This window comes from Acanthochromis polyacanthus, chromosome 9 (assembly GCF_021347895.1).
Source record: "Acanthochromis polyacanthus isolate Apoly-LR-REF ecotype Palm Island chromosome 9, KAUST_Apoly_ChrSc, whole genome shotgun sequence".
NCBI lineage: Eukaryota > Metazoa > Chordata > Actinopteri > Pomacentridae > Acanthochromis > Acanthochromis polyacanthus.
Genome location: NC_067121.1, coordinates 5,209,345 through 5,220,168, shown reverse-complemented (window position 1 = coordinate 5,220,168; position 10,824 = coordinate 5,209,345). Strand labels below are relative to the sequence as shown.

Sequence of the window (10,824 nt, the reverse complement as noted above, 5' to 3'; positions counted from 1 at the left end):
TGTTGCAGTTTTGCTGTTTATTGTTGGATGTACCAAAAGCTATCACTGACTTTGATACTGAAGAAATGTTATAAACCTCAAGATTTTCAGGCTACTTTTGAACTGTTCCAACTGCTGCACCATCAGTATATTGTTCATTATCTCTGTAATTCTGAGGTGGTTTTCTTAGAATTACCAGTTATGTACACTGCCTATCCAAATAAAAAAGTCACCAACTGGATTTAACTAAGCAAATAGGTAAGATCCTTCCATTGGATAATTACTGCAGTGATGAATATGTAGGCAACAACTGATTTAACCCTAGCTGATGCAGTGAGGAGCTTCTCATTTCTTAAACAACCGTGTTGGAAGACACATCCTGTGGTTATGGAAAGGATGCTAATCTGTCTCAGAAGGGTCAAATTATTGGCCTGCATCAAGCAAAGAAACCAACTAAGGAGATTTCTGAAACTACTAAAATCAAGTTAAGAACCATCCAACGCATGATTAAAACCTGAAGGATAGTGGAGAACCATCATCTTCGAGGAACAAACTCTTAGGTGATTGTAGGAAATCAACAGTAGAACTCACTGCTATGTTTAATACGTAAGAGAAAGAACGTAAGAGCATTTCCACACACAAGAGATTGGGACTAAACAGCTGTAAGCTCTAAGAAAACCACAATCAGTGAGGTTAATCATGAAAAAAAGGCCTCAAGATTGGACTTTGGAGCAATGGAAGAAGGTCACGGGGTCTGATGAGTCCGGATTTACCCTGTTCCAAAGTGATGGGGCATCAGGGTAAATAAAGGCGGATAAAGTGATCATGGCTAGTGCCTACCAGCCTGTGGGGGTTGGGGTTAGGGTTATGATCTTGGGTTGGTAAGGTTCAGCAATGTTATGTTCCCAAAGAATGAGGTCAGCTGACTACCTGAATATACTGAATGAACAGGTCTTTCCATCAATGGAGTGTTTCTTCCCTGATGGCACGAACATGTTCCAAGATGATGATGCTAACATTGAGAAGGAGTGGATCAGGGAGCATGAGATGGATTGTCCTCCACAGAGTCCAGACCTCAGCCCCATTAGGAATCTTTGGGATGTGCTGGAGAAGACTTTGCACAGTGGTCCGACTCTCCCATCATTAATACAAGATCTTGGCAGAAAGTTAATGCAACAGAAATAAATGTTGTGACATTGCAGAAGCTTATCTAAACAATGCCACAGTGAATGTGTGTCGTTCTCAGAGCTAAAGGCAGTCCAATGAAATATTAGAGTGTGCGACTTTTTTTTGGATGAGCAGTGTATCTCGTACTTAAGAGGTCTTTACTGTAATTATGAAGAAGACTCATATTTACAAGGTAAAGTCTCCAAACTTTGTTTTTCTTCTGTGAATGCAATGTATCTTGTGAATGTAAACTTAATTTGAAAACTTAAGGGGTGTCATTTATTCACATATTTACTATATATCAATAGTCAATTACTTCTGTAGTCACCCATTTTAGTAGCTCAAATAATTTTTATCTTATGTTAAAGGTGCTATATAAATAAAGTTTCTTTACTCAAAGAAATTTGCCAGCAAGAATGTGTCTATTAATGTTTCAATAAAATGTAAGAAGCTGACAAACAAAGGCTAGCTAAGGACATTTTTAAATTAGATATCTGTGCTAAATCTCTGCAAAATGATAGTCCAAGGCTAAAAGGTGGTAGCTAAGGTGTCAGAATCTATAAAAAGACAGCAGAGTTAATAGTCAGTGAATGTCATTAGACAAATACAAAGCAAATATAGCAAATCCAAGGAGGTTCAGATAACAGAAATGATTAGAAATATATACAGTGTACACAAATGTGCAAATAATTCAATTGAGAATTTGTACAGAGTGTATTGTGTAAAAAAAACTGACACGCACTACCATTCAGAAGTTTTTTTTTTTGAAAACTCCCACTTTTATTCATGTGCTAACATAACTGCGCAAATGTTTTCTAATCATCAATCAGCCTTTCAACACCATTAATTAACACAATGTAGCATTAGAACACAGGAGTGATGGGTGCTGGAAATGTTCCTCTGTACCCCTATGGAGATATTCCATTAAAAATCATCCATTTCCAGATAGAACAGTCATTTACTACATTAACAATGTCTACACTGGATTTATCATTTATTTAATGTTATCTTCATTGGGAACAAAACAATTTTTTCTTTAAAAATAAGAACATTTCTAAGTGACCCCAAACTTTTGAATGGTAACGTATCATAATAATAATAGTCTCTATTAAAAGCATTAATGTAATGCATCGAGTTTATTGTGGGAGGAGAGAGGCAGCTTCAGCGGTCCTGTTGATGAGTCCGGCTACTGTTTAGAATATATGTATAAAATAACACCATAATCCAACACTTACAGAAAATTTGCCTCAATAAGGAATGCAGAATTATTATCCCCACTATAAACTGTATCTGAGGATCTAAACAAAGTGTTTTCTAACAGAAAAAAAACAGAAAGATGTACATGATGGAGCTAACTGTCCTAATCTGTCGGAACCTCACAGTGTGAGCCTTACTGATGTGTGCACTGAGCTGAAGGACGGTTGTTTTGTCGTATCAGATCAGTGTTTCAGTAGTTGTGCTCAGTTCAGAATCTGAGAAAGTTGATCAATGAGCAACTAACTGTTGCTGCTGAAGAAATGTTCAGAGTTTGAAAAAAATGTCCAGTATGAGGACGAGATCGATCGTCAGCACAAACTGCTGGATAACATCTGGAAACCACCAATAACGTTGCAGACAACGTACAGTGTATATAGAACTGATAGAAAACAGTTTCTTGTCTGAGAGTCATTGTGACGCTAACAACAGGGAAAAAATCTGTAAAATGTGATGTCTGTAGAAAAGCCTTTAAGGAAGACTCGCAAATGAAAAAACATCAGAATCCACACAGGTGAGAAGCCTTTCCTGTGCAGCACCTGTGGCAAAAAATTTACAGACGTATCAGCAGTGAATAGTCACATAAGAACTAACATAAATGAAAAGCTATATTCATGTGAAATGTGGGAAAAGTTTTCAGCTCTCAGCTGAAACATCTCATAAGAACCCACACAGGTGAGAAACCTTACCTTTATAACACCTGTGGGAAAACATTTACTGACTTGTCAGCATTTATAAAGCATGTGGCAGTCCACACAAGTGAGAAGCTGTGTTCTTGCAAAATATGTGGCAAGAAATTCACTTTAAAGAATAATTTAGCTGTCTACATGAGAAGCTTTACTCCTGTAACACTTCTGAAGGAGGATTTAGTCTCAAGGCAGTGCTAGAAGTCACATGACAAAGCACACAGGTGAGAGACCTCACCACTATAACATGAGCGGTAAAAGATTTGCTGCATCGTCATCCCTTTAAAGCACACAGCAGTCCGTACTGGTGAGAAACCGCAACCATGTGAATGTCTGGAAAAGATTTCAGTTGAAATGATACTTCCGCTGTCTACATGAGAACTCACATGAATGGAAAATCAAGTCCTGACACATCTGTGGGCAGAAGTGCAACAACTTTCTCTCCTTTTTTGTGAATAAGCGATATATATCAACATGACAAGAGTTTTTCTTAAAAATCAAATGTCAGAATGGCTCACTTCCATATTGAACAACTAGAATTAGAGGAATTTGGAAAGTAACTGAGTACATTTACTCAAGTAATCTTAGCACGACATGACTGTCCTCAGAAATATTCCATGTAATGGAAACATATTTGAAAACTATTTTATGTTAAACATATTTCTACTTTATCGTATTATACAGGCAAACACTGGACTCTGTAGTTGAACCACATTTAGTTTATGGCTTTAATTTATAATGTTCATACAAAATTTGATGTCTAGTTAGACTGTAAGTATGCAAAGTTAAAAATAAAATAAATTCACTTTAACCCACCAGTAGAGGGAATTTGAAATGTGCCTTTTATTCTCTGCTGATGTTACACTAAACTTGCTGATAAACTGGTGGTTGTAGACCAGACTGTGGACCAGAAATTAATTACTGATGATGTGGTTTCAGGGGAAATGTGGCTTTTTTCATATAAATGTGACTGAATAATCAAAATATTAGATTTTTCCAAAAGATTAACTCCTTTATGTCTGTGTGGATTCTCTGTAGTCATGGTAATCCTTTCCCAGTTGAAGGAAACTGAATTTCTTTTCAGTTCTTGAAGACATTTCATATCACATTGAAGCTTTCTCAGTTTTAATTGACTTGTGGGGTGTTCTAGGTATTTATCCTCACCCTCTGCTCACATGGCTCAGGGAGGGGCTCTACAACCACCTATCAGCCACATAAAATGAAGTCCTGACATTGTTCCCCAGGTAGTTTGACAACTGTTCACACACTGAGTCATGTGAGTCTCAGATTGCTAAGAATCTTTGATTTTTGTGACTCGATAGTAATAATAAACACTACTACTACACCACTGAAGTTGAAGGTACTTGCAGTTTCACGAATCCTTTAATCAGTTTGAATAAGCAGAAGTGAAAAAATGTTCTTGGTGTCAAGCTTTTTTTTTCTTTCCAATACCAGAAAGTTTATTTCTAAAGCACCTTATAAAACACCACAATTTTCATCTGTTACAATTAGTTAGTGCCATTTCTAAATCTGAAACAATCGGAGGTTGATGCAAATCACTAAATCCATACAAACATGACATCGTGTTCCACACAAAAGAGAAAAGACTCCAGAAGGTTGCACTATGAAGCAAGCATAACAAAGCCAGGATATCTTGGCGTTAACTGGATTTACTAAACCTAATTACTACAGCAAGGTAAAGCTGGTTATCGACTCGGTAAGTCAACCTGGGGTTTCTGAACTTAGCTTAGAGTGTGTTCAAACATCGATTAGCCACAAGATTCTGACCACTGACAGGTGATGTGAATGACACTGATCATCTTTTCTAATGCAACATTCTGCTGGGAAACCTTGAGTCCTGACAATCATGTGGACGTTTGACATGTACCACCCACCTAAGCATTGCAGGTCAAGCAACCCCCTCAAAGCCTTAACCCCTGTGGGTCCTTGATGCCAGTTTCCACTCTCAGCAGGACAAAGCACCCAGACATACTGTAAAAACTGCTCAGGAGTGGCCCGGGGAACTTTTCCGCTGGGTTCAACACTCCCCAGATTTAAATCTTATTGAGCATCGATGGGATCTGCCAGAGTAAGCCTGATCTAAGTAGAACCCACCCTGCAACCCACAGAATTCACTGCTACCATTCCAGTGCCACAGAACATCCCCAGAGGTCCTGGTTCCATGGCCGCTGGGTCAGAGGAGTTTAAGCAGCACAAAGGAGACCAACACAATATTAGGCAGGTGGTCATAATATCATGCCTGATTGGTGTAAGAAACGTTACATTTTTGGCAAAAAAAAACAAAACATTTCAAACGCAGACAGGCCAAGAGATGTTTCGTTCTCACAAGAACAAACCTATATATACAATGTGAGGACTTCAGAAATATAATACACAGTAAAAGCCATACAACATATAAAAAACCCTGCAGACCGAATGCAGAATCAGTATGCTTATAAATAGCACTGTCCCCATGTTGTGTAGAAGTTGCTGAAAGTAGGTTTCTGATTCAAAATATTGTAAAATGAAAATACAGTTGTAGTCCCTTCATGCTACTCATGAGGATGTGGAAGATAAAATCAGTAATCTGACTGTCAATCTTCATTCAATCTCACTCATATGGTGTGTAAAAACAGTTTTAGTTTTATTCTTTTAGCTGCTGACGTTATGCAGTTTTGGTGCAGGTAAACAACAAATATTAAAACATCACTGAAACCGATAAGTAAACTTACTGCAAGTCATAAAAGGTCAGCAGGCACACTTTAAAGCGTTACTGTTCTGTTCAGTTTCTGCTTTAGGATTATGTTGTCCTACAGTGGAACACACAACAGTAATATGGCTTTAAAATTGCTACTCTAAATCCTCTTAGGTGTTCAGCATAAGTTACCATAGTGACGTACCCATACCCACTGTGTTGCAAATCCAGAGTTTATAGTAGGGAGGTTAAGCCCAAAAAATAGACTTTTGACCATTTTTAAAATGGCCGCCAAAGCATAATCTCACTTGTGTCTTAGGATAAATTTACTTGTATGATCCTAAGGTACTTCCATACCAAAGGGGACCTTTGCATCATCATTCGAAGTCAAAAGTTGCTTAACCTCCCTACTACAGACCTCAGTTGACAGAAAGCACTAGAAGGTTTCTCAGCTTCAACACAGAGTTGATGTGTGTTCTTTTAAACAAAGTTGAGATGCAAACACAAACCAAAATGACAAAGGAGAGTTAAAGTGAAAATGCAACGTGTTTCTGTAAAAGTCACCACATACCCACTGGACAGTTCAAATTGTTTAGTTTCACACAGACAGAAACCAGAATTTATCAGACTCATCTCTGTGTCACATGCGACAAACTCTAAGGGTCGTTGTTCAAGCCCAGTCTTAAGGGGCTTTAAATCTAAAAGACCTACCTTTTTTTTAACCTTTTATCAAGCTCATATCTCAGCATTGTGACTTCTCATCTGTGTGAGTTCTTATGTGATTTTTTAGTGTTGTTGCATACTGAAATCTTTCCCCACAGGTCTCACAGGGGAAAGGCTTTTCACCTGTGTGCGTTCTCATGTGAGCTGTTAAATGGCATTTGTGTCTAAAGGTTTTCTCACATGTTTTACAAGAATAAGGCTTCTCACCTGTGTGGATTAAGGTATGCCTTTTAAATGCTGATGAGTCAGAAAATCTTTTCCCACACATGTTACAAAGGTACGGCTTCTCACCTGTGTGGATTCTCATGTGTGTTTTAAGTGCTGACATGGAATTGAACCTTTTTCTGCAGGCTTTGCAAACATAAGGCTTCTCCCCTGTGTGGGTTCTTATGTGGGCCAGCAAAATCGCATTACTTGAGACGAATTTACCACATATTTTGCAAGAATACGGTGTCTCACCTGTGTGGATTGCTGTATGTTTTTTAAATGCTGTCGAGTCAGTAAAACCTTTTCCACAATAGTTACACGCATACGGTTTTTCAGCCGTGTGTATCAGTTTATGCTTTTTAAATGCAGATGATGCAGAAAATCTTTTTCCACAAGTGTTACAAAGGTACGGTTTCTCACCTGTGTGGGTTCTGTGGTGTTTCTTCATTTCTGACCTGTACTTAAAGCCTTTTCCACAAACTTCACATTTTACAGACTTTTTCTCTTTGTCAGTATCACAGTGACTTTCTGATATGGGGGAGTTGTCCACACTGTTACTGTGACTGCTGTTGCTGTCATGTCCATTCTTTGGCTTCAGCTCTACAGTTCTAACTGATGCTGATTTTACACATTTGCTTCCTGTCTGATCTGTGCCCTCACCTACAGAGGAGGTGTGGGGGAGAACCTGGTAACTGCTTGGTTCTGGTTCACTGTCGTTACTTTCCTCGCAAGTAGGAATCACCATACAGACATCAGTCTCCAGCTTCACTACAAGCTGCTCTACTTTGTGACTGCTGCAGAGTTCCTCATGTTCCTCTTCAATTTGTAAAGGTTCTGGTTCCACCTGGTCAAGACTGGTGCAGAGTTCTGTCTGTTCTTCTTTAAATAGTGGAGACTCTGAGTCCTCCTGGTCCCAACTGAAGTTCCTATTTTGGTTACAGTGATGCTGTTCAGCGAGAACCTCCTCCTCCTTACAGACATGCTGCCGTGGGACGTCTGGATGGACAGTGAGACACAAGAAAAACATTACTAATGTGACAATAGAAAAACACATTTTGGTCTGAGAAATATGTTCCTGTTTAAACCATTAAACCAGATTTTAGTTTACATCAAAAAAGAAAAACACAATAAAAATTAATTTTCATCATATGTAACCTTGAATCCACCCACTAATATCTGACTATGCATGAGATTATTTCCTTTCACTACAATAATACCTGCAGCAACACACAGCAGCAGAAAAAAATAATTGAATGTCTATGACATAGAGTCGCAGAAACAATTAGTACCCTGACTGCGTTACCTGTTTTGTGATGATTCATGGAGAAAACTAAAAAGTCGGTCGGTCATGTCTTTTGGTTGAGACAACCCAAAGGATCATTTCTGGAGAGTACTATAGATAAATCTATTCCACATTTGCCTTGATACAGAAAAATAATTAGAGGAAAATCACCAGATAAATGAAGCTTTAATTGGCAAAATTTATTTATTTACTGTATAATACACTTCAAAACACATTTTTTAAAACTAGCAGGTTTAATTAAACCACCTGGCAAGCATTTTTGCTCTAACCAACTTTGAGCATCAGTGTCATAGTTTCAGGCATATATACTGTTGAGTTTAACATCTATGACATAAAGTCAGAGAAACAAACAATCCCTGGATGTGTTTCTGTTTTGTCGATAATCCACAAGAGTAAACTTTACAAAGTGCATTTCAAGTAAATTTCAAAGTAAATATCAGCATGTGTGACAGGTAGTTAGTCAGAACAATTATAGACAATGAAAGGAACATTTCTATCTACATTTGATACCATGATCAGCTTATTGTCACGATTTCTTCCTTTAATATAGTCATAAACATAGCTTTTGTCTGTGAAATAGAGAAACAACATCAGCATTCACGTTTTATACCATAGTTTGGACAAATCATGTTGATTACACTAATCTGAAGCATTCAGTGCTTGTTTAAGAGTTTTTCAAATTGTACACTGATGGCGTCGGCTGTTGTGTTGTCAGTTTGTACACATGGGATATACCTGTGAAAGTTAACCAAAAATGCACTACTGAAGATGACTCCATAATTGATCAGAAAACACATCCAGGCCGTGAATGTGTTTCTATGATATATCCCATATTTATAGATATTAAAGCTCAGATTTGGTTCTAGAAAAAAATGGTGCTGAACAAAAAACTGATTGTGTGTTTAGACTGTGACACCTGGAGTGGATGTAAAATGATTTGGTCACAGTTTTTCGCAGAACTCAGATGTGTTGTTCAGCCCTGAAAACTTCACTCGTCTATCTGCTGATGAAGCTCTGAGGCTCAGAAATGCTGGAAAAAGTCCATAAACTTTTACATAGTTCAAGGGTCTGTAACTCTGAAAACGTTCATAGTATGAGGGTAAAACTTTGCATGGCCGTATTAAATATACTAGAGTTATCGTACATAAAAAAACAGCTGGTTGTGAGGTCTAATAAACTGATAATGAGGTGCTGTTCTGTACTGCAGAATTATCTGAGAACTGACTTTCATTTCTGTCTGAGGCACCATGAGCTCTGGTCATTGCTTTACATGAGTCGCATTCATTATTTACTTCATTCAGACCATCTCAGCTCTACATACCTGCTGTGTGTTGTGTTATCTGTGGTTTCCAGATGTTATCCAGCAGTCTGCGCTGACGGTCGATCTCCTCCTCGTACCGGACGATGGTTTTCTCAAACTCTGAGAATATTTCTTCAGCAGCAGCAGTTAATCTCACGTTTATAAAATGTCTCAAAGCTGAACACATTTTTACTTCAACTACTGACATATCCACCTGTGACACCAACAACACAACTGTCTTCCAGCTGCATCCACCCGGAAGTAAAGCCGTGACGTTGCCGTCTGTTTACTTCGACGCGCCTCCTGGTGGACAAAAACCGGAACTGCAGCAAATTTACCCTTCACAGCCTCTGCCTCTTCGATTTAAGTATTTTTACTAGATTAACTTATTAGTTGCAACTGCACGCTTAATCATTAATTAATAGTTTTCAGAATCAGCTTCATTATCCAAGTATGAGCACAATTTAACACGGACCGTTGTCTCTTCTCAAATTATTTACACTAAATAAAAGAGACGTGCATTTAATAAAGCACGAGTTACTGGAGGAGATTTCAATAATTTGAACCAAAATGTGGTGCAAAATAAATACAGATTTATTGACACTTACATACATGAGATAGGCACAAAGAGAGCAGGTTAGTGAGATAAAATATTAACAGTGTTCTGAAGAAGTTCTTCTTGTTGTTAAGACAAATAAGCGACAATGTTTATTAATCCTGAAGGAAATTTCTTGTGGCAGAAATTGTTCAGAAAAAAACAAATAACATAACAAAAGGGGTTAATGAAAAATAGGAAAGCAATAAAATTCAATACATTAGTGAAGTAAAATCACTGGATAAAATAAGGTCAGAATAGAAGAGTAGGCTATAAAGTACACACTGGTAACGATATTCAGGTAATATCACACATGAAAATATAACTCTCTATATGAGCAAAAACAGACCAATTACAGAAATATGAAGAATGAATCTGAATGCCCCAAGGACTTAAGAATGTACTAAAGGGAAATATTACACATTACACTGAAATGTTACCTCTGAGAAAGAAAAATTTGAGATATTGCACATAAAATGAAATGCAACACATGCTCTGGAAATTAAAATTGCACAAACTAATGACGGTAATTTTACAAATGTTATAGATAGTATTGTTTAGATGTAAATGTCCAGTATTTTAGCGCTAATCACTATCAGACTGAAACATGTAAACAAAACATTATTAACTTTCTTTCACTTTTATCATAAATATATTTATCATTTGTTTATTTATTTGTGTATTCTTGATTTAAGCATCAATAATAACAATTTTCTAATAAGTTACAATTTATGTTTTTTAAGAGAGAGAGAAAAAAAAGACGCACGGGACTGAGGTAAAGTCACTATAGTTTTCTGCCGGACCTTCACAGTGTGACACCAGGCGGAAGTACACAATTAAAAGATACCGGCAGCGTTAGATGTGTGGGGACGTTCTTCAGGACGGTTTTGTTGTTGGTGTCGCAGGTGAATATTT

At 37.6% G+C, this 10,824-nt stretch overlaps 1 protein-coding gene across 1 annotated transcript; it reads right to left on the bottom strand.

The window, feature by feature from the left end:
• Positions 1 to 1,402: 1,402 nt before the first annotated feature.
• LOC110947364 (zinc finger protein 184-like) lies at positions 1,403 to 9,588 on the bottom strand. Its single transcript, XM_051953179.1, has 2 exons — positions 9,336 to 9,588; positions 1,403 to 7,707 (listed from the first exon to the last, which is right to left on the bottom strand). The coding sequence occupies exons 1-2, from the start codon at positions 9,520 to 9,522 to the stop codon at positions 6,524 to 6,526; spliced, it is 1,371 nt and encodes a 456-aa protein (XP_051809139.1). The 5' UTR covers positions 9,523 to 9,588; the 3' UTR covers positions 1,403 to 6,523.
• Positions 9,589 to 10,824: the final 1,236 nt, after the last annotated feature.